Consider the following 24710-nt stretch of genomic DNA (forward strand, 5'->3'; position numbering starts at 1 on the left):
GCGAGTCATCACCGTAGCTTGTACATATTAATTTTTAGAATGATACCATGTACATAAAATATTAAAAATAATGTGTTTGCAATTAGGGGGGTCCCGTAGCGTAGTTGGCTACACGATCGTCTTACAAGCGAATGGTCATGGGCTCGATTCCCAGCCTCTCCACCAAACCCTCGTCAGTCGCCGGATCTGCAGCTCATATGGTGGCGTTTTGGGGTACGCGCCTTATCGTCACGGCTGCCTGACGACGACTGGCAATTTGTTCTTCTCGGAGGCATTCCTCCAACGTTACCCGGATAAATGGTAACTGAACAATGCAACGGTCATTGGATACACGACATGGACAAACGGACACAATGAACTCACGATGAGATGGACTGGCAACGACAACAATAATGGTAATGGAATTTGTTTGCAAATTTCTTGAACTAAAATGCGCTCATTTTTTATAGAAGCCAGAAATAGTGCGTTTAATAGCATCAACGATGGAATTTTTTAACGAACTACATCTTATTCAAATTTTCTTTTGGGTCTTCGGATGAAAGACTAGAAAATTTGAGTTAATTCATTTGACGATACAGTCAACTTTCGTTCGTTGGGCTAAACCCGTAGCCCACTTAGTGAAAGGCTTTCATTAGTTGGGCTGAGACGTCAAAGCTTAAAACGCATTGAGGGACGCATCGATCGTTTGTTATTGTCAGGATCGTTGCAGAAACGTTTATAAGTTTTTTCGATTTATGAAAAGTGAAATTTATTATTTTGGTTGTTGATCTTGTTTTCGATTTGTTCTTGGGTAAGTATTTATTTACATGGTAAGCTTTATTAAGAAGGGTTCAATGTGCATATGATTACGTGATCACTAGGTACAAAAATGGATAACACCCATGCAAAAATGGACAAAAAACGAAAAAATATCGTGTTGACATTAGTGGAAAAGGTGCGTATAATAGAAGATTTTGAATCTGGAGGCGCAACGCATGATACGCTAGGGAAGAAGTACGGTATAGGATCTTCTACTGTAACCAGGATTATACAGAAAAAGGAAACGATTCGAGCAGCAGCGGAGAAATTTACCGAATATGGGGTGGATAACCGAAAGACATTGAGGGAGCAGAGGTTCCCTTTGCTGGAAGAAGCTCTCTATGTCTGGATTCTCCAGCAGCGACAGTCTCATATTCTGTTAACGGTGGAAATTCTGAAAACAAAGGCGGAGCTTTTGTTCAAGCTGTTGCAGGATAAAGGGCACTACGTCGTGCACAAATTTTCGGCCTCAGACGGCTGGATGCATCGCTTCAAGCAGCGGTTTGGATTGCGGGTTAAAACGGTAGCGGGTGAAAAGGCATCTGCAGATGTTGGAGCATACCTGAACTTTAAAGCGATTCTACAAAAGAAAATTCGTGATATGCAGCTGTCGAACTCTCAGGTTTTCAATGCAGACGAATCTGCACTTTTTATCAAGCTCTTGGCTACCCGTTCTGTTGTTACGCACACTGAAACCATGGCGAGTGGGCGAAAGCAGAATAAAACCAGGTATACGTTCATGCCATGTTCTAATATTGACGGATCGCTTAAGCTTCAGTTGCTTTTTATTGGAACAGCTGCAAAGCCACGGGGACTGAACACAGCAACACTACCCGTATCGTATTGTCATTCCAAAAAAGCTTGGATGACCAAACAGTTATTCCGTCATTGGTTCTATGAGGAATTTGTCCCCGCAGTGCGGAAATTTTCTCTCGAGCAAGGCTTTGAACCAAAGGCATTGCTCGTGCTTGACAATTGTACCAGTCACTATGATCTAGACGATCCTCTGCAAAGTGATGACGGGCTGATTCAGGTTATTTACCTTCCTCCAAATGTCACCTCTGAGTGTCAGCCAATGGACCAATCGGTTATCAATGCAATGAAAAGGAAGTACAAAAGAAAACTGATGTTGAAGCTGATCTTGGAAAACGAGCATTTGACATTCGAAGATCGTTTGTCCCCGCAGTGCGGAAATTTTCTCTCGAGCAAGGCTTTGAACCAAAGGCATTGCTCGTGCTTGACAATTGTACCAGTCACTATGATCTAGACGATCCTCTGCAAAGTGATGACGGGCTGATTCAGGTTATTTACCTTCCTCCAAATGTCACCTCTGAGTGTCAGCCAATGGACCAATCGGTTATCAATGCAATGAAAAGGAAGTACAAAAGAAAACTGATGTTGAAGCTGATCTTGGAATACGAGCATTTGACATTCGAAGATCGTTTGAAAAAGATTACCCTTCAGCAGTGCGTCGTATGGTTGGCTTCTTCTTGGGATGAAATTTCCGCTAATACCATCCGGAATTCTTGGCGCAAATTAATTGATGATTTGCCGAACGATACTACCGACGAAGGGACGAACGCAGGCGATGCGGATTTCAAAACACTCATTGCGAGTATCGACCATCTTTCAGGAACTAGCACATCTGACGAAGACATCGATCTGTGGATGAAGGATCAAGTGTATGATGCTGACCATAACCCAGATTGGGTCACCAGTGAAGTGTTTTTAGATGAAGAGATCTTGTCATCCGTCCTTCATAAAGGTCAACCGAAAATGCACGAGGAATGGTTGGAAGAATCGACAGAGAACAGTAACAACTCTCTTGATACTTCCGCTACAAATACCGAAGATCCAGAATTTGGAGACGCAATTAAGTCACTTGATTGCGTAATTCGTTTTGTGAAACATGATGCAGCAGAAGTTTGTCGTTTGAACGCTCTACGCACAAAACTCATTGAAGCGGAATGGCTAAAACGAACATGTTGAAGAATTTGGCTTTATTATTGAAATTTACGCTTTGTTTTACTTGAATTTTGAAATTGAAATAAACTTGCTTTCAAATTGTTTTAATTTTTATTTGGCTATTCAAGTTGTACATCCCCGAACCCCTTGACAGAAATTTGACACTGTCAAAAAAGACGTTTGACTTCGATGTAAGTGGGCTGTAGCCCAACTAACGGGAGCCCAGTTTTAACGAAGCCCACTTAAAAATAGCCCAACAAACGAAATTCGACTGTATTTCGAACTACGGACAAACTAGCTAAAAACTCTAATCACGGTTGCGCATTAGGAGCTATTGGTAGATAGAAGTATGTATATTAAACCGGAACCTTACCGGGCGACTAGATACTTGGTTAAGCAGAACTCATCACTCTCAAAACCGTTTACACCGATTTATGTCTAATTAGGTCTATACACGAACACGGTCTTAAAATTCCACTGAAATACCGATCATAGTCCGATCCGATAATTTTCAATAGGAAACAATGGGACAGGATTCCGCGTCGAATGCAACATGTTGTGAGCAAATCGGTTGAGGATAAGTGCCAAAAAATATTGAGACTATTTCACGCAAACTCCTTTTGGTATAATAATAATGTATTTTGGCTTCTGAATCCATAGTCCGATTTGGCGAATTTTGTATAAGAGAAAATTGACATGATGCATCATATTGCGACCAAATCGGTAGAAGATAAGTGCCAAAAAAGTGTGGGATGTGAGAAATTTTTACGCGCTTTTTGTATAAAAAAATGGCCCTAGCTTCTGGGCCCATAATCCGATCCGAGCTATTATTAATAATAAACAATGGGACAGGACTCCGCGTCGAACGCAACCTGTTGCGAGCAAATCGGTTGTACCAAAAATTGAGCTAAACTTTCTACGCACTATCGGTTTGCAAAAAAAAGTATTTTGACCATAACTTCCAAGCCCATAGTCCGACCTGACCCATCGATGTTAAACTTGTTACATATAAATCGTTTGACGATAAGTACAAAAAAGTGAACTAGTCTTTTTTATGTGTATTTTTATCAAAAATAGTATTTTGGCCATAAGTTATAAACCCAATAAACATCAATTTTCAATAGGAAATAATAAGATAGGATTCTCCGTTTATTGCAACCTGTTGCGAGTAAATCGATTGAGAATAAGTGTAAGAAAAGTGAGCTAGACTTTTTTATGCGCTTCTTCATGAAAAAAAGTATTTTGGCCATCACTTTTAAGCCCATGGTCTGATCTAGCCAATATTCAATAGGAATTAATTCAACATATTTTTTTATCACAGACGCTATATTTCATCAAATTCTTATATGTTACCGAATTTTAGTTGCCAATAATGAAAAAAAACGTGAAAGGCGAATCATTTATATTTCTTAATTTGAAATTACTAAAGAACCCCGTTGGCGGCATAACGATTGATAGTCTCGATTGGTGGGTGAGTGATTTTAACATCACACCAATGTAGTGTTTGTTAGATTTTCTTACAATTCTAAATGACAACCTACAAAAATATGCCAAATATTTCGCATATTCCCAGTTCTTATACAGATGGATAGAACATTGCGTATGAAGGTCAGATGATGTCTTTCGGATCTTGCGTTCTGCTCTGCGCAATCTTCCTTTGCGTGATGGCCAACATTTCACTCCTAATGAAAACCGCTGTCGGCAGCTTGGGCCAGAATACTTTAGATGTTAGAAGGATGTGAATTAGATGTGGAAGGTGCGTTGAAAATGCCAAAAAACGTTATAAGTATTTTATTAACGGCCCCATGATTTGTTGTTGATGAGCTACAGCTCTTCGATGAACCCACGCCGAATGGAGTATCCTTCTCCACTGGATTGGTCCTCTTTGCGGCCCTCCTTGGCCTAGCGGTAAGATGCGCGGCTATAAAGCAAGACCATGCTGAGGGTGGCTGGGTTCGATTCTGTTTCATGGCCGTATAAAGCCACCGGAAGAATCAGAGTAGTATACAGCGCGAATTTTGTCTTCGTTCGTAGGCTACGGAACTTAAGCTGGTTACGAAGTCCGTAATAAGCCCTATTTGCAGCTGCAATACGCCTTTTCACCTCGCGGGTAACATCATTATCGCACGTCATTAGTGTTCCAAGATACACAAATTCTTCTACCACTTCAAATTTTTCACCATCCAGCACCATTTCACTACCACCACCACCAATGAACCCACGTTGATTGCCAGCGACCATGTACTTCGTTTTGCTGGTATTGATCGTGAGTCCAATCCTCGCTGTCTCCCTCTTAAAAGGCGCAAAAGCCTCTTCCACGGCACGGCGGTCAATCCCGATAATATCGATATCATCCGCAAATCCCAGGAGTATATGCGATCTTGTGATAACGATACCGCTTCTCTGCACGCCAGCTCTCCTAATTGCTCCCTCGAGCTCTATCTTGAACAGTATATTCGAGAGTGCATCACCTGCTTCCATCCATCTAATGTCGATAGTTTATCCGCAACCCTTCACTTGATTTCGATCCGTCCAACGTTATACGAATCAGCCGTATCAGTTTCGCCGAAAAACATAATTTGCCATAATTGCGTTGCACTGAATCGTACGCTGCCTTGAAATCAATAAACAGATGATGTGTCTGCAAGTTGTACTCCCGGAATTTATCAACGATTTATCTTAGGGTAAACATTTGATCCGTCGTTGATCGGGCATCACGAAAACCTGCTTGGTATTCCCCGACGAAGGACTCTTCAAGCGGTCTCAATCTGTTGAACAGAATACGGGTCATAATTGTGTACGCTGAATTAAGGAGGGTTATTCCTTCTTGATAGTTCTATTCACCACTAGGATTGAAAAAAAAATGACAAATATCCGAAGCAAATTAACACAATGGGGTTTCTAACGAAATTAAGTTTCTGTGATTTTAGGGAATCTCCGAAGAGAATACATGTCAATATAATGCGTAGAACGGGAGTTCTACGGCTGACCAAAATTAAACTACGCTGAAGATGACTTTGGAGACTGGATTAATAGAAATCAAATCAATTGATAACCAACTTTCAAAATTGCCCAAAAGTACAAAAAATCCGTTTTGATACTCAATTTTTTGAACCGTTTGTTTGAGAAACCGCATATGTGACATTTTAGGCCAAAAATAGATTTTTTATATAATTTGAATCCTCGTCTAAAAATACATATTCTGGTAAAAAACGAAAAAAAATTGTTAGGAAATGTATGTTTTTTTTTGTTTGTTTGAGAAACTACATACGTGCACGCACTTTGAAGAGCAATTTTTGAGTACTGCCTGCAGTTTTGTAGCTGGAAATGCCTCAGGGTGTTGAGTTTGGTAAAGAACTATTAATATGTATCGACGAAATCAAAAGATTCGGTGTCAATTAGTTCAAAAACAGTTTTTGTCGTTTTCTCGGAATTTTGTAAAATGGATGCATGTATCTTAAACAAAACATTCATTTGTCCTTCACTGTTTTGTATTTCTACGCTCTGATTCTAAGATACATCGCATTGGTCACCATTGTGAAACTACTGCATTTTAGTGTCAACCGTCAAATAATCTATAATGTGTTTTACAAAATGTTTTACAAACAGCATAAACTCCAGTTATGTCGTTTTTTTCCTGCGCATAATTGAATAGCATTTTGTATTATTCATTGATAGAAATTAAACCCGATTGCGGCATCCCTCGCGTTACCCATTCAACATAATCACTCAATGAATACATCATTAAAAATTACTCAACTTTTACGATAAGTTTCATTGTGCAACTTCAATTGCCATCGTCACATATCCCATATATGTATAACTTTTTAGTTACTACAGACGGGAAGGCTCACGCCCATGTAAAAGTGTAACATATATGGGCTTCATAAATTTAACTGTAATTCACTATCCCTGCTTACTGAAGAATAATAGAAATTCTATTTAGTAAGCTTGAATTCTGAATTTGAACAATTTTTTGAACAATGAAAACCTTGACAAAAACAATAAATTCACACCTAATGAACCTCACCTGAAAAATTTTCCAATCAAGTCGATTCCAATATCCGATTGGGTAACTTTATTTCCTTCACTTTGTAATATCACATCTTACTTTCTAATTCTTACTACTTGCATTTTGTTAGGCTTAGTTGAGAATAGGATTACAAACAATCATCATTATACTTTTTTTTCAATGTTTTGCAAATATTTCACTAAGTGAACTGTTTATGATTTGAGTTATTCTTTGCGACTAAAGAGATGTAATTATATGCTGCATGAAGCCAATACAGTTACGGAGCACCCCAATTGTGACAGTAGTTGTCAGTATTCTCTGTTTTCCTATGTTCGGCTCTCTATTTACGTATACATGCCAGCAACAACAAAATCATTCACATCGAAACAAAATAACGTTAAACTTGCTTTTGCCTATCTTGAAAATGCGTCTTCGCTTTGCATAGTTTTCCCAATGAGCCGCTAGATGTCTTTCTGATCTATAACAGTTAGAACAGATCACATAGCATCTTGTATGCTGTATCGGACCCCTTTTATATTGGGTTACATGCAATGTAATTGTTATCCTTTTAACTATGATAAACACATATCGAGATTGGAGAGAATAAGATAATTTGAAACTATAGTTTTTTTTTTAAATATTTAATTTATTATTGGTCTTATGTCTCTGTAACACAAATTTTGAGAAAAACTACTTTAACTAGTTTTAATCTGTGCTATATTGTGAACTGAAATATTTACTATTTGTACATGAAATATGTAATTTCGACATGCAAAATGCTTATCTTTTGGACATCATCATTATCCCATGTTTTAGGTATGGCCTCAATGGTTTGATCGTACTATGTATGCGTATCTACATTCGTTATGTATTAAATTGCTTAACTGAATTAAATTGAACCTAAAATTCACTTTGTTTCGTAATATTATCGATATCATTAAAGCTTAGAAGTCCTAGGCAATTACTTATCCGTCCATGGATTGTATATAAAGTGACTAATATATGTACGATGTAAAAAGCACATTGTTATTTTGGACATTTTTATCCGTATTGGGTTAGTGTTAGCGACTGAAATCTTCTCCTTTTTCTTCTGCTTCTTCTTATTGGCATTACAACCCCCACTGGGACATTGTCGCCTCGCTTCCACAGTTATTGACCATGAGGCTAACACGATGATACTTTTATGCCCAGAGAAGTCGAAACAATTTCCAAACCGAAAATTGACTAGACCGTCACCGGGAATCGAACTCAGCCATCCTCAGCAGGGTCTAGCCGCGCATCTGTGGCATGTGCACAACACATGTTACAAACTATTTCTAAAATAACGTTCATCAGGATATCCAATTCCAAGTAGATTACCCTAGTGTTTCTCTTGAATATAAAATTCCCTTCTTCCCAGAATCATCAAACTGCTTACGCAACGAGTGCATAAGCAGTTCCATGACTTAAAAAGCTATTACAGCAATTCCGACCCGAACGTGTCATGTTGTAAATTATTTATTGTCACCAAGCCAGATGTGGTTCGTTGTTGTCAAGTACCTTATTCGCCTTTCTCCTATTTCAGAACCCATTCAATATGTCATAGCTATTTGTCTCTTTCCTACTCTTACGATATCGATCACTGATTGGTGATCGCCGTTTTCTCCTAATTCCAAAATGCTTCAAGTGTCTCCAGTAGTTTACATGTTTCAAGAAAAGTTTCAATAAACGAGATCGTTGTCAACCGTCAACAGTGAAGGTTCTATTTTTTTAAATATCACTTCACGGAGAAATTGTGTATGGACTTCACACATCATACCGTTAGGATAAGGAGGGCTTTTTATTTATTTATTTATTTTATCTCTGGTTCAAAACCACACAGACTACAGTATCTTAATCCTATTTTTGAAGATAAGTTTACTTTAATGTTGAGCTTGAGCTTGATTGACTGCTCGTAGTTGCTACTCCATTATGACCAGATCAGCTGTTCTTGCACAGGGAACCAACAGATGTTTGCTTGGGACTAGCACACATCTTTAATGTACAAGTACTGGTGATCTCATTTGATTAGGTCATACTGGCGCCTTCCACGTCAGAATGCAAGTCAATGTAGGGAAGGGGGATGAAATGATGATGCAATCACTCGCCCACTGCAAGCCGAATATACCTCTGCACTTGCCACGAGTTCATGCGGAATTTGTTGGAAATTTTGGGTTAGGTTCGAGAGGCAGAGGTCCGTCTTGGTTAACGAGCTGCCAATGTGATATAGGAGAAGGAAACTGATGGAATTTCTAATACGCTAAGAGAAGAATGAATTCTGTCATCAAAAGAAAAAGTAGAATCATGAAAAAAAATTCACAGCGAGGTATGGGATGCAGCTCTCAAAAAAAAATTTAAAACTTCAAAATGGTATTTATTTACAAATAATTTATAGCATGAGGTTAGAAATTTGATTATCTACATTATACATATATTAATTTGATTGTTAATGACAATGAAGTTTTTTCTTGAAATGATTCCAGAGATGGTAGTACTTTTAATGTTTATTGAATTTCTAATCCCGCCTAATAAATCATTTTCAAAAAAATCTCTGTTTGTAATTTTTAAAATTATTTTCAATTCCATTGGCTATACCTTGCCGTGTTAAGGTTCAAATGTCATACATCAAATCGACTTCTTTTTCTTGCTGTTCGCTTCCTTTTTTTTGCGGAGAGCCTACTCATTCGCTCAGATCTGATTTTGTACAAAGTACACAAACATTTCAAAAGGTATCAAACTTTATATATTTCCACAAAATATTAGCGTCCTTTTCAATACCTTTACAGCGCACAGATTATAGTGATACGCATAAACAACATCAAACATGCATCTGACGGGGGCAGCAGGGACTTTGTCCAAGGGCTTGACGACCCCTCCCCATGGCCACTGCGAGTTAGACCGGGACCATCGTCCCTAACCCCTAATCCCAAGGCGTCAAGCGACCCGTGCCGAGGGGATGCATGGCCAGGGGGGTGAAATAATGAGTTAGGCCTTTAACGGAGCCTGTGGGGTACCTGGGCACCCTCCACAGTAATTGTCCCTTACCGCGTCATGCTGGGCTCTGGCGTGGTGGACCTCTTTTCCTGAGCAACTCGTGGGGCCAAAATGGAAAACCAAGTCAATTCTTCAATTAGTGGTAGTAGTGTAGGCGACAACCCCTTCGCAAGAGGTGGGTTGTTTAGGTCTCCGCCTAGGAGGCCAGAGGCAATAGTCGGCAGTTCAGTGCGCAGCGCCAGCGTGGGTCACTCAACCTTCCTCTCGGCTAGAAAAACGCCGGTAGGGGTTATTGACGGCCCATGGCTTGTGGAGGCGATGAACCGCAAACGCGATGGGCTTTCAGCCTTCGAGGTGGCGACGGAACAGCTGGACGCCATCATCGACTTCGGGTCATCGAAGCATAATATCAGCAAGGACCTCAAGAGGAGCTTGCAGAAACTTCGAAAGTCGATACTGGACGCCAAGCTGGAGAGGGCGGTCGGGACGGCCAAGTGTAAACCCGTGAAATCGATGGAGTCGAGGTCTACCCAGACTGAGGCCCAAGGATTCGCGGACTCGGGCACGGTCGAATCGACCGAAGGCGTGCCAGCGAAGACGGTGGTGCCAAAGTCTACCCAGACTGAGGCTCAAGTATTTGCGGGTACGTCGGGGGTGACTGCTCCAACGGAGCAGACACAAAAACGGGAGAGACAGTCTCCAGGGGATGAGCTCCCTGGGGGCCGCTCTAAAACGCGGAGGGTTACTACCCCGAACAAGGGTAGTGGGGCTGGGAAGCTGAACCCCGGCCAGGTATCTCCAAAACCGGGGCCGCACCAGACCAGGGAAATAGAGGGGGGTGACGCCTCCTGGACCCTGGTCAAGAACAGGCGAGACGGTCAAGGTGAGGGCACTCACGACGGAGGTGAATCTAAGGGTTAAAGACCTGGACGAGATCACCGAAGTCTAAGAGCTCGTCACGGCACTGCGGCGACAGTGTGAAGTGGAGACGCCCACCGCAGCCGTTCGGCTACGGAAAGGTCCGGCAGGGACGCAGGTAGCATTGGTTCGGCTATCTGCAGCGGACGCCTCCAAGGTAGTCAAGTTAGGGAGCGTCAAAGTGGGATGGTCGGTATGCCCTGTGGGCATATACGAGCAACCCGAAGTTTGCTTCAAGTGCCTGGAACCGGGGCACAAGCAATGGGACTGCAAAGGCCCTGACAGAAGCAATCTCTGCCGACGCTGCGGATTGGAGGGACATAAGGCACAATGCTGCACGAACCCTCCCAATTGTTTGATTTGTTCCAGCAAAGCTGTGAACAGCAAGCACCCCATGGGGGGTTCGATGTGCCCGGCGTTTAAGCGTGCTGCAAAATCAAAGTGCAGGTAACGCAGCTGGCTTGATCGGCCTCGCCCGAGTGTTTGGTGTGCGCAGGTTTAGAGGAAACGGCGGAACACGTGTTGTTCGTGTGCTCACGTTTTCGCGCAATGCGTGACCACATGCTTGCCACATGTGGTCTGGACACTACCCCGGACAACCTAGTTCGCAGGATGTGTAAAGATGAAGTTGGCTGGAACGCCGTTTTATCGGCTATCGCCCAAATCGTCTCGGTGCTACATAGAAGGTGGCGCGTGGACTCAAGGATGGCTAGTTCAGGCGCAAATAAGAGGTGGTCCAAGGGATCGGAGTCGGCTTCATGGGTCATACTGGTAGTCATGCTCTGTGGTCGAACTCGATCCTTTTACCGAACAAGTGGCCGCGCGAAGAACAACATGGTATCGTCGCTTTCGCGGCGTCGGTCAACCGGGCGGGTTCCGAGCCCGAGGACGGAAAGGGGTCCTCGTCAAGGCTGGGGCAGGCGTAGGCACCGCGTCGGCAAGTCCCTCTGTGTGCTGGCGAATAGGCCCTATCGCAGATAGGTCAATTTGGGGTGCACGCGACATCATCATTTTTGATACCAGTCGTGCAGAGGGAAGCAGGCACGAAGTCGACCCTTCCCACCTTCCGAGGACATAGGGCGTGGTAAGGCCACCTGGAAAGCCGGCAACGCGCTGGCACGATACCATGGTGTTCTTCTAAAAAGCGAGTTACGATGTTCGGTGCTGCAAGGACACGCAGCTAACCTCGAGGATGCGTTGTGCACTGGCCCCCTTTGAAGCATTACTTTCTGGTTGTACCGAAGGGACTATGGGCTTGGCGGCAATGGAAACGGTTTAGCGGGTCGGGGATGTAGTCCTGCCTCCCTCGGTGATCCCTAACCCCGCACTTCCTGGTCAACCCAGGATGTCTGTTGAGCAGATTCCCCCTCCATTGTTTAGGAATTTTGTTGTGCATCCTTCTCCTAATTACACAATTTCCTACATGCATTTTACATGAATGTAAAATTATGATGCAGTTGACTACCTTCTCAAATGTTCGTCCAGATTCAATGGATTGTTTACATGGCCATATGATCGGTCTTCTCTCTGGTGTACATGAAAAGTTTTAGCATTACATTACATTATCAACACTTGAATTATGAAAAAATAAATAACCTGCGTTGCTTATGAATGCTTGCGTTTTTACAGTTCTAGCTCACATCTAATATTTAGTGTCAATATATAGCATGAAAAGCATCATTTTCATAGATTATTGCTTGATGTTTACGTACATATTCGAGAAAACAAGCATAACATATAGAACAAATCAACACGCAACACTGAACGATGATTTTCGAGTATCTGCAAAGTATAAGAGAGCGTGAGAGTAAATCGACGGTTTCCTCTCCTGGAAAAATATTTTTTCAACATTGCAATATTTCCTGCAAAAGGCAGTTTTTTTTTAAATAATATTACGAAATTCATCCAAATGAAGCATCCCACGGATGTATTGAAGTCACCACTATATGTTGATGTAGTTTAAAAACAAGAGTGCTTCCCCGATTCAGCTGGGGAATGCATTTTCTCCTCAGTGAGCGGATTTTTTCTTGGGGGTGGTACAAGCACGTGGCTGTTTTCTTGTCAATGACTGGATTACGGTAATTTGGGCCTTAAATTTCAGTGATTCTACTTTTCCTCTGATGACAGCGTTCATCCACTTCTCCTCGCGTATTGGATGTAGGAAATGAGCTCTAAGTTCATTTCCAATTCTAGCAGATTACTGTTAGAATACTCAAGTTGAAGGTATAGGAATAGTAATGGAAACGGTATGGAAGTCCATTTCCAGTTCTAATAATATTACGAAATTCATCCAAATGAAGCATCCCACGGATGTATTGAAGTCACCACTATATGTTGATGTAGTTTAAAAACAAGAGTGCTTCCCCGATTCAGCTGGGGAATGCATTTTCTCCTCAGTGAGCGGATTTTTTCTTGGGGGTGGTACAAGCACGTGGCTGTTTTCTTGTCAATGACTGGATTACGGTAATTTGGACCTTAAATTTCAGTGATTCTACTTTTCCTCTGATGACAGCGTTCATCCACTTCTCCTCGCGTATTGGATGTAGGAAATGAGCTCTAAGTTCATTTCCAATTCTAGCAGATTACTGTTAGAATACTCAAGTTGAAGGTATAGGAATAGTAATGGAAACGGTATGGAAGTCCATTTCCAGTTCTAGCGATTGCTAGAACATGAGAAATATAGAGATAGACTCGGAGATAGATACAAAGTAGGAGAATGGAACGGACCTGGGATTGAACCCACGACCTCCTGCGTATGAGGCAGAAGCAGTAGCCATTCGACTACCAAGTCCGCTTGAAGACAAGTTTACTTTAATGTTAGTATCAAACATTCAAACATATCACAAACATCGTTAAACAATTTACAACATCTTTCAAGAGGTTTGTTGTAACCGTAAGCAGTGTGGTGTATCGGGGTCCAAAGCAATTGAGGATTGCGTAATCGGCGGCTAGGTGCGTGGAAGTTGATTTCCCGGAGCACGCTACTGCAGTCAATGTTGTCAAAAATAAAAATTAATTGTAAATACGATCGGTATTTAGAGAGTGTTTGCAAACCAATTTGCGCATATCTGTGCTCATACGAAGCACGGTTATCGGCTTCAGTTTTAAAATAACAAGATCGTGCGGAACTTTATCAAAAGCCTTCGAAAAGTCAATGTACACAGCATCTACTTGTGGCCGCTGCTTGAAGCATCCAATAATGCTATTGGTGAAGCTCATCAAATAAGAGAGCGTCGAGCGTTTTTGCATGAATCCATGCTGGAATTCTGATATAACGGATTTAACGGCGGGATAAAGCTTATTATGCAACAGTCTTTCGAGTACTTTGGCCAAACAGTTCAGGATCGAAATGGGTCGATAATTTTTCACGCTATGTATGTTGCCAGATTTAAAGATCGGTGTAATTGATACGAGCTTTCAGGCATCGGTAAACACGCCATTCGCGAGTGATCGGTTGAATATTGCCAGGGCTGGGACAAAAATAGTCCGATCTGGCTTATTTTCATTAGGAAACAATAGGACAGGATTCTGCGTAGAATGGAACCTATTGAGAGCAAATTGGTTTAGGGTAAGTGCAACAAAAGTGAGCTAAACTCGTACTTAGAGTACGAGAAAGGTTATTATTATTATTATTATAATCTTTATTAAAGAGGTTTTTAGCCCAAGGCTAGTTCACCTCCGAACAAACGAGAAAGGTAAAAACACATGAAGAAAAATCAGATTGACTTAACTCTGTTAATTGTAAATACTGGCAAGAAATTCCTTCGGAACATTTTAGTCGAAGCATAGTCCTTGATGCGTATCATAAAAGAACCCCGGGAATATTGAGGAAAAAAAAAGTTCTTCGCTGTCAAAGTTGAAATTAGCGTTGTTTTTGAGAAATTTTATTGCATTAGTATTTTTTGAATTTTTTTTTCGAGGTGTACCCATAAGTTTTCGCACACCATTTTAAAGCTTATATAATTACCTTTGTAATGATGTATAAAGAAAAAAACATTTAGAAAATATTTTTAAAAAAATAGTTTTTTACCCATTTCTGACTTTGACAACTTATATCTCTGGAGCTAGTGCACCTAGAGACTTCAAATTTAGGATTTCTCATAATTAGAGTATTGACAATAGAAAAAAACGATTTGGAAGACATGACATTTTCGATTAATGACCGCTTGAAATCCTATAGTGCCCCGGTGGGAACTATTGTCGTTTGTTGACAGGGAAGGGGAGGGGTTTGTTCCTACCCGGAGGTGCAAATCTTACTGAGCATCTGTTCTTCATGTAAGGTGAGGCTCACAACAGCATCTGGTCTGTTCCTACCCGGAAGTGCAAATCTTACTGAGCATCTGTTCTTAATGTTATGTGGGGCTCACAACAGCATCTGTTCCCCATTTCAAGGCGGCTGATAATCGTCCGAATGCCAGCGAGGGACTTGTAACCAGTGGTGTGTTGATATGCCCAAGATTGTTGAGATTTTCGTGGTTTTTGTATTCGGTTTTTGTTGTATATGCCTTGAAAGTTATTGACCCATTGAAACTTGACCCAATCAACACCCACTGTGCCGACATCAGCAGCATAGGATAGTTCCGCTACTCAACACCAGATGTACGCAAGGACATGGGAGGCCATGGTGGGTGGTGTAATGGGGACATCAATAGGGCGAAAATGTAACGGTCAAGCCTTTCCTTGCGAACGACCTCCATCGCTAAATGGGAATTAGCTTGCAACTTTTGCTAGAGAAAGACGTGAGTCGATTAATTATTAGGAAAACTATTGGAAAGTTCAACGCCCACCGGTTGACGAACGAAAATGGCCTACGACTAATTGATTTCGCTGCCTCCAAGAATATGCCTTTTCCCAGCATCTATTTCCAACACAGCCTTCCTTTTGGTACACCTGAAGATCACTACTGCAGACAGAATCACAAATCAACTACGTTCTGATTGATGGACGATACATCTCCGACATTATCCACGTCAGGACATATCGTGGCGCTAACATCGACTCTGACCACTATCTGGTGGTGGTTAAACTACGTCCAAAACTATCGTCATCAACAATGTTCGGTACCGACGACCGCCGCTGTACGACCTAGATCGACTGAGGCATCCTGATGTCGCCACTGCATACGCGCAGTATCTCGAGGCAGCGTTGCCGGAAGAGGGTGAGCGCGATGGGGCCTTTCTTGAGGACTGTTGGGATACAGGTAGAGCAGCTAGTAATGACGCAGAGTAGAACAAGGTCGGGTATGTGGAACGAAGTCGATGAAACGATTGGTTCGTCGAAGAAGGCAGACAGATTATGGAGGAGAAAGATCCAGCGCGGGCGGTTGCGCTGCAGTAAGGAACCCGGCAGAACGTGGATCGCCATAGACGGAAGCGGATTGCGAGGAGATGGAACAGTTGTGCCGATCTCAAGAAAAACAAGTTTTATCAGAAGCTCGACACATCCCGCAAAGGCTTCGTGCCGCGAGTCGTGATTTGCAGTGTTTATTTTATTTATTTATTCAATTGAGATTTACGATATTGCTGTTATAATTATTTTAAATTCAATGCCCAGAACTACATTATTTTGAGAGCACGTGGTGTTCAATCTTAATTTTCACCAGTTTTCTCCATGAAATTGAACGCGCACCTCATTTGGATAGAAGTGAATTCAAAACCAATCCCGAAAGAAAATTATTTTAATGTCATCCTCATCATGATTATCTTAAACAAATTATTTTGTCAGTTTTGTTTTCCTTTTTTAAGCAACAATTTTGACATCTGCCGCAGAAAAATTCCTTTTTCTAAATACTCTTACAACAGGTTTATAGTGGTTATCTGGAAAATTGGGTTTTATAATTAGATCTTGTGGCAGTACCACGAATATTTGAAATTTAAATAAGGTACACTGGGGGAAGTGGAAAAGGAAAAATTGATAGTGCTTGTTTGAATTAGTGTAAAACCAATTTAAATGTTCTAAATGTGTTCAATCAAAATGGGCTATCAAAAACAGTCAATTTTGCACCATCTGTGCGGTAGTTCATACCATTTTGGTCGCCTTAAATTTATGGAAATAGATTTTAAAATTAGGAGTTGTTTTTCCACTTACCCTAGTGGGATGGGGTAAGTGGAAAACCCATGATACCTTGACCTTTAATAGTGATGAGTAGTTACATATAACTAAAATCAACACGATAATTGCTCTGAGTATCTTTTGTGGAATAATTTTATTACTTTAACGGAGTAGATCCTCAAGGAATTCTCATAATAGCTAGGGGAGGGCTGGTTTTGCCTTCTCGAACACTAAGTGTACGTAAAATCTATATGTTCGCCCCAAAGATGAACTTTTCAAAGGAAAAATGGGACTTACAGGGTTATAAACCAATCAACTTAGTTTAACATTCCGTGCCGATAGTTCGAACGAGCCAGACGTGTGTGCTGTGTCTCATCGCAGGTTTTGTTCGGTAGTGCGTGTCTATTGTGTGGTGCCTACCTACGGATCCAAGGCGATTACTGTCGGCGAGCGAAGTAGCTGCTTCTGGCGACGCCAGTGAAGCAGGCTATTGTTTCTGCTGCTACCTACAGCAGCAGCGCAGATAAGTGGCATTGTTTTATTGTTCTCCCATCTCTCTGATACAGAGTGGGATTAATTATAATACATTAAATTAGTTTTTTTTTATATTTTTTCTAATTTGCTATTAGTTCTAAGTTAGTATAAGAATTAATAGTCCTTCCACCTTGCGAGGTGAGAATGGAGGCAGAGACTATGGGGGGCGGTAGTCCTCTGAAAGATGTCCGCACACGATTGTACCATGCGGCTTCGCCTGGGCCTTGGGTTGTTTACTTTCGGCAGAAAGTGAAAAGTCTAGACTTTCTCGGCATTAAGCGAGATTTGACGCGTCGTTTTACGAAGCTTGATTTTAGTCAGATCAACAGGAACAAGCTACGAATCACCGCACCTACATATCAGGTGGCGAACGAAATTGCTAAAGACAAGGCGTACAATGTAGAATATTTAGTTTATGACCCTCGCGGGTGGTCGAAATCGAAGGTGTGATCAACGCAGCGAGCCTGACTTGCAAGGATGTACTTGCAGGAAAAGGCCGCTTAAAGAGCGCAATGGAGTCTACCGTGGATATTCTGGATTGCAAGGAATTGCACTCAGCAACCATGGTAGATGGCAAAAGGTATATTCTAAGTCAGGCTCGCTTCGGGTGACGTTTGCCGGTTCGATTCTCCCAAAATATGTCGATTTAAAGAATATGTTGTTTCCGGTGCGTCTTTTGTACCAAGGGTATTTAATTGTACCAATTGCAAACAACTTGGTCACACTGCCGAGTTTTGTGGACAACAAACCACGTTGTGGTAAATGTTTCGAAAGACATCGGGAGGAATCCTGCCAGCAACAAGCCACAAAATGTGCTTATTGCGGTATGGCTCCTGCTCATGGTTTGCAAGATTGCCCGGTGTACAGAAAGCGCACCCAAAAAGTGAAGCGCTCGTTGGTACAGCGCTCCAAGCAGACTTATGCGGAAATGGTTAAAGCGCAAGACACATCCGCGGATACCACTGCAAAGGCTGCTATTTCAGCTACCGTTCAAGTAAGTGATTATTATGATTCCATATGCATTGACGAATTGGACTCTGACACAGCTGATATGGATGATTCTACGGAGGTACACGTGCCCGAAAAGAGGAAGCAACCGTCTTCCCCGGGATCGCGCCGTAAGAAATCAAAAGTCATCCATAAAAGCTTGCCCAAATCTGAAGGCAATGGGGGATTATTTAAAATCCCGAAGCAACCTGTCTTCACTGCTCCTTTGGATCCATCTTGCAGCAAGACATTCCCGCCATTGCCCAAAACATCCGGCTAGGAGAATCAATGAAAGAAAAACTTCAATTCGTTCTTCCCAAAAAAGTACTCCGTCCAAGCGAGGATTGATCTCCTTTAAGGACCTTGTGGACCGTTTTTTGAATTTATTCAATATTCCGAATTCATTGAGGCCAATCATTGACCTCTTTATACCAACAGTGGAAAGTTATCTGAAGCAATTGACTGTTTCATGGCCCCTTCTTGCAGGAATTGTATCTTTCGATGGATAATACGGCTATTACACAAGATACAATCACTGTGCTGCAGTGGAACTGTCATAGTCTTAAAAAGTTTTTGATTCGCAATTCTGATTGCGACATATTTGCACTTTGTGAACCATGGCTTTCTTTCGAAGACGAAATCAACTTCCACGATTTTAACATTATTCGCCAAGATCGGGATGATCATTATGGTGGCGTGCTTTTGGGGATCAAAAATGCTACTCCTTCTACAGAATTCTATTCCGACTGTTCCCGGCTTAGAAATCGTCGCATGCCAAGTAAATGTGAAGAATAAAGACCTTTGCATAGCTTCAGTGTACATTCCTCCAAATGCCTCTATTAATCGTCGACATTTTTGGAGCGCAGTCTCCCTCCTATCATCTCCAGTATTAATATTGGGTGATATGAACGCACATGGTATTGGATGGGGCGAAACGTATGACGATTATAGAGCGCCTATTTTCTATGATTTGTGTGACAATTTCAATTTGAATATTTTGAACACTGGTGAAGTAACTCGAATAGGACCAAATGGTCAACAAAGCCGTATTGATCTGTCTTTATGTTCAAATTCACTATCGTTAGATTGCACGTGGAAGGTTATCCAAGATCCCCACGGTAGTGACCATATGCCGATAGTTACCACAATTAAAAGTAGCTATCAACAATCTGAGCCAGTTAATGTTCCTTTCGACCTCACGAAGAACATTGACTGGCAAAAATTTGCATCGGCGGTAAATATTGGTATTGAATCAACTGATGTTCTTCCACCGCTGGATGAATACCAATTCCTTACCGAATTAATTAAAAAAAGCGCACTAGAAGCTCAGAAACGACGCGTTCCAAGTACATCCGTCATATGAAGACCAGCCACTCCTGGTTGGGATGATGAATGTACTAAGTTGTATTCTGAGAAATCTGATACCTTCAAGGCTTTCCGTAAATACGGAAGGTCTGAGCTTTTCGAAGAGTATTTGAGGCTTGGTAGAAAGCTCAAAAATCTTCTCAAGGCTAAAAAACGTAGCTACTGGCGACGTTTTGTCGAGGGACGAGAAACCTCAATGACAACACTTTGGAAAACGGCCCGCAACATGCGGAACCGCACTTCCACCAACGAGAGTGAAGAATACTCCAATCGATGGATATTCAACTTCGCAAAAAAGGTCTGTCCAGATTCCGTACCAGCAGAACCGCTATTTCGAGAATCAGTCAATGATCCCGGTTCTTTGGGTGGACCATTCACAATGCTGGAACTTTCTATGTCTCTTCTTTCATCGAATAACTCTGCTCCGGGATGCGATAACATCAAATTCAATCTTCTGAAAAACCTCCCAGATATCGCAAAAAGACGATTACTTGACCTGTACAACTGTTTCATGGAGTACAACATTGTGCCACCTGAATGGCGACAGGTCAAAGTAATAGCTATTCAAAAGCCTGGGAAACCAGCGTCTAATCACAATTCATACCGACCGATTGCCATGCTAAGTATCATGCATGAGAAAATTATTGGAGAAAATGATCCTTTCAAGAATCGACCATTGGGTCGAGCAAAATGCATTACTGTCAAATACTCAGTTTGGATTTCGTAAAGGTAAAGGAACAAACGATTGTCTAGCGTTGCTTTCTTCAGATATACAACTGGCTTTTGCGTACAAGGAGCAATTGGCTTCAGTATTCTTGGATATTAAGGGCGCTTTTGATTCGGTTTCCATTGAAGTACTGTCAGACAATCTGCACAGTAATGGGCTACCCGTATTTTTAAATAATTTCTTGTACAATTTGTTGTCAGAAAAACAAATGAACTTCACACTCGGCACTCCGACAACTTCCAAAAATAGTTACATGGGCCTTCCCCAAGGTTCATGTTTAAGTCCCTTGCTTTATAATTTCTATGTCAAAGATATTGACAATTGTTTGGAAGGACAATGCACGCTCAGACAACTTGCAGATGATGCCGTGGTCTCTCTAAGAGGTCCATGTGCAGCTGTCTTGCAAGGACCATTGCAAAGTACCCTGGATAATCTGACTGTTTGGGCTAAACATCTAGGGATCGAGTTTTCACCGCAAAAAACTCAGTTGGTTGTGTTTACTAAGAAGCGGTATCCTGCTCAACTGAAACTCAAGCTGTTGAATGATGACATCAACCAATCTTTATCTTCTAAATACCTTGGGGTCGTGTTTGATTCCAAATGTACCTGGAAACTCCACATTGAGTATTTGATACAAAAATGCCGGAAAAGGATCAATTTTCTATGTTCTATCTCCGGAACATGGTGGGGTGCTCACCCGGAAGACCTCATCAAACTCTATAGAACGACTATTCTCTCTGTTTTAGAGTATGGCTCTTTCTGCTTCCTCTCAGCAGCTAATTGCCACCTGATCAAATTGGAACGAATTCAGTATCGTTGTTTGCGTATTGCCCTTGGCTGCATGCATTCAACGCATAACATGAGCCTGGAGGTGCTTGCTGGAGTCACTCCTTTAAAGCACCGTTACTGGGAGCTCTCACTTAGAATACTCATCAAATGTGGGACAAGTAACACACTTGTCTTACATAACTTCGATAATATGCTTGAACTAACTTGTCGTTCAAGATTCCTGAGAGTTTATCTCAACTACATATCATCAGATCTTTGTCTTCCGTGTTATAATCCACCTCGAGTTCACTTCACCAACGACAGTTCCTCAATTGTATACGATCTGTCCATGAAACATGCTATTCAAGGAATACCAGATCATCTTCGACAAATATCTATTCCCTCACTTTTTCTGAAAAATATGAACATGTCAATTGCAACAACAGATATTTCACTGATGGTTCTCGCATCAACGGATCCACTGGCTTCGGTGTTTTCAATGTGACTTCAACCACCTTCCAAAAACTTCAGGAACCGTGTTCGGTTTATGTTGCTGAGCTGGCAGCAATTAACTTCGCTTTGGGGATAATTTCCAATCAGCCCGTAGACCATTATTTCATCTTCTCGGATAGTCTTAGTTCTATCGAGGCACTCCGGTCGATGAAAACCGTTAAGCACGCATCTTACTTTCTTACAAACATAAGAGAGCAGATGCGTGTTTTGGTCGAAAGATCATTCAAGATTACCTTTGTTTGGGTCCCTTCTCACTGCTCAATCTACGGCAATGAGAAGGCAGACTCGCTGGCAAAGGTGGGCGCACAGGAAGGTGAGGTTTATGATAGACAATTCTCGAGCAACGAGTTTTTCCCATTAGTCCGTCAGAGTACTCTTCAAAGTTGGCAAAATAATTGGACACACAACGAACTTGGACGGTGGCTATTTTCTATAGTTCCAAAAGTTTCTGGGCGAGCGTGGTTCAGAGGTGAGGACTTAAGTCGAGGCTTCATTCGCATGATGTCAAGACTTATGTCTAATCACTATTCACTAAACGCACATCTGTACAGAATAAACCTTGTCGATAGCAACTTATGTAGGTGCGGAGCCGGTTATGATGACATCGATCACGTAGTTTGGTCCTGCTCGGAAAATGACGCCTCCAGAGAGCAATTATTGGATACCCTAGTGGCCCGAGGTAAACAACCCTTCAGGGAAGTTCGAGGTGTTTTGGGAGATCGTGATGTGGTCTATATGCAGGCCATTTATAGTTTTCTTTGTGCTTCTGATATCAAAATCTAATAGTTTTTTTTTCTTTCTTCAAAGTTTATTTTTTTGTGTTTAGTCTCTGCTTTCTGTTCCGTAGAGCACCATAGCTCTTGCCATCCGGATAATGCTCCCAGTCGAACCATTCCTCGAGCGCGACGACACGCCACATCGTCCCTGACGCCAAATACCCGGATAAGAAGCTGATATTCCCTGAACCCAAATCCTTAGCCCTGTCCATCCTTAAACATTGTAAACTAACCTCGAGTCACCACGAGTACGCTGGCTTCTACCCCTCTCTTACTAACTGAAAAATTAAATGATATTGATTGTATATATCACAAAGAACCATGGCTCCGTAAAGTGTTATACACGCCTGAGCCTACCAAATAAACGAACTTGGAAAAAAAAACTTAGTTTAACGAATTGCGATTATGTCTGTATGTGCGTATTTGTATGTATGTGTGTGCGCAAAGCACGTACCAAATTATTAGCTATTCTTAAGCACTTGTCCTTAACCAATTTGTTCGCAAAAAAATGCATTCAACGGTGAAACTTGATATGAATAAAATTTAATTTGAATTATAGAATAAATTTACCTATCAGTGCCATTTTTAACTTTCTTATACATTTTTTTTCATATTTAAAACATGTGAAAGGCATCAATACCGATAGGTGGATTATTCAGGCATTATCTCATTTATATGAGTCCAATCACCACTGGAATCACAATGATAACAAAGAAGGAACATATTAAGATTCACAGCTATCGAAATAAACCCTGGAGAGAAGAAACAAATTGCGTAATTAGAACATTATCCACTTCCCCCGCAGTGTTCGATACCTGGGGTAAGTGTAAAATCGTTGAATTATTTGCTTTCTTGGTACAAACCACTACCAATTGAATGGGATTAGTTTAATTGTATTATAATTGTCACCTGTGAAAAGAATTCACTTTAAAAAAGGACAATTGGTGCAAATAAGAATTGATTTTATGAATGCAAAAATCAACTTTTCGCGAAACCTAAAATAACAGTTCAAGCGTTAACCGTGTTAGTGTATGTATTATACAAATTTCAACATAGTATTAGTGTTAACATCAAAGTATATTCTTGCATAATGTTATGATGTGGTAAAAACTGTAAAGTATGTACAATTCCAATTTTTCGAGTCGATTTTTACACTTACCCCCTTTTTCCACTTCCCCCAGTGTACCTTAATTAAAGTTGGACAAAAAGACTTATTTGTAATAGAACTACCCCTTGTACATAGATTACTCACGTGGAGGGTCATTTGGTTGAATTCGTTCACCAGCGTACGTGCAGTGTCGTAGTTCAAAAGTTCATGAATTCACGAGGTTCATTAGCGACAGCCACGAAATAAATGAGTTCATGGTTAAAGTCTGGCGCAAAATATGAAGCCGTCTGCCATACGAACATGTGCGGGACCGAGCTACGACCTGAGTTCAAATATCGTTGACCCCAGCTTTTTTTAAATTAATATTCGGGTTGGGAAGCAAATGTTGGGAGATGATTAAATTTGCATCTGCAACAAATGAAAAGATCGGTGTTCGGGGTGGGGATTTTTCGACTTTTCGCGAATAATCAACTTTGCTGATTTCCGCGTAATCTCCGGCGACAGATATCTGAAATCTAGCGCCTTGATCTGAGGAAGAGGCTGTGGAAGAGGCGAAAGCGGTCCTAGTTTATTCCCGCGCCGTGGTGTGAAGTTCAGGTGTGGACTTAGGAAAAAACGTGAATATTTTCTAGTTTACTAATTTAGATTTTTCCCCATTTCCCTCAAACAGTTAGACAGGTAAGTTATAGAGCCTAGTGTGTGCAATTAGCGTAGAGTAGTGCGTGCGTTGACTTTGGAAGCTACAGGTAATTCTGGTGTGACATAAAATGTGCAATGTGAGTAGAGCATAATCGTCATGCAACGGCATGGCCTTTGACAGATTGCTAGCGAGTGTTGTGGCGCCCGTCACACCACAACCCCCATTAGCGACCGCATTCGACTCGACTCGCCAGCTTTTAAGGCATTTCCCGGCGGTACACTCTAACTTTCACCTACTCAGTGACTGAGTAAAATTGTATTGCCATTTTTTTTCTTCCCATTGAATTTTGCTCAATTTCCGTCAAAGCAGGATTACTCATAGTTTTGAGTTGTCCTGCTTTTGACGGAAATTGAGTAAAACTTCCGCGGGATATAAAGAGAGAGTAATACAATTTTACTCAGTCACTGAGGAGATGAAAGTTAGCGTGAACACGTGGCCGGCCGGAAACTGCAGCGTACGCCATTTTTCCGCGCCCT

The 24710-nt window shown here is 41.5% G+C and overlaps 2 protein-coding genes across 3 annotated transcripts in view; one reads left to right on the top strand and one right to left on the bottom strand.

Moving 5' to 3' along the window:
• The window catches only part of LOC134211844 (alpha-1,3-mannosyl-glycoprotein 4-beta-N-acetylglucosaminyltransferase B), a 104827-nt gene that overhangs the window by 12586 nt on the left and 67531 nt on the right, over positions 1-24710 (bottom strand). Inside the window, exon 1 of one of the 2 annotated variants that reach the window (XM_062689153.1) lies at positions 6794-6882. The exons of the other annotated variant lie outside the window; for it this stretch is intronic. The gene's annotated coding sequence lies outside the window, so the exon portion shown is untranslated. Of the gene's footprint in view, positions 1-6793; positions 6883-24710 lie in introns of those variants that run through there. 2 annotated transcript variants of the gene reach the window in all.
• On the top strand, positions 595-2065 carry LOC134209603 (jerky protein homolog-like). The gene is made up of 2 exons (XM_062685600.1): positions 595-790; positions 861-2065. The coding sequence occupies exon 2, from the start codon at positions 869-871 to the stop codon at positions 2063-2065; it is 1197 nt and encodes a 398-aa protein (XP_062541584.1). The 5' UTR covers positions 595-790; positions 861-868.

The sequence above is a fragment of the Armigeres subalbatus genome, chromosome 2 (genome assembly GCF_024139115.2).
Source record: "Armigeres subalbatus isolate Guangzhou_Male chromosome 2, GZ_Asu_2, whole genome shotgun sequence".
NCBI lineage: Eukaryota > Metazoa > Arthropoda > Insecta > Diptera > Culicidae > Armigeres > Armigeres subalbatus.

What these genes read in the sequence shown, in the direction of transcription:
- LOC134209603 (XM_062685600.1), top strand. Translation starts at nt 869, where the DNA reads ATGGATAACACCCATGCAAAAATGGACAAAAAACGAAAAAATATCGTG.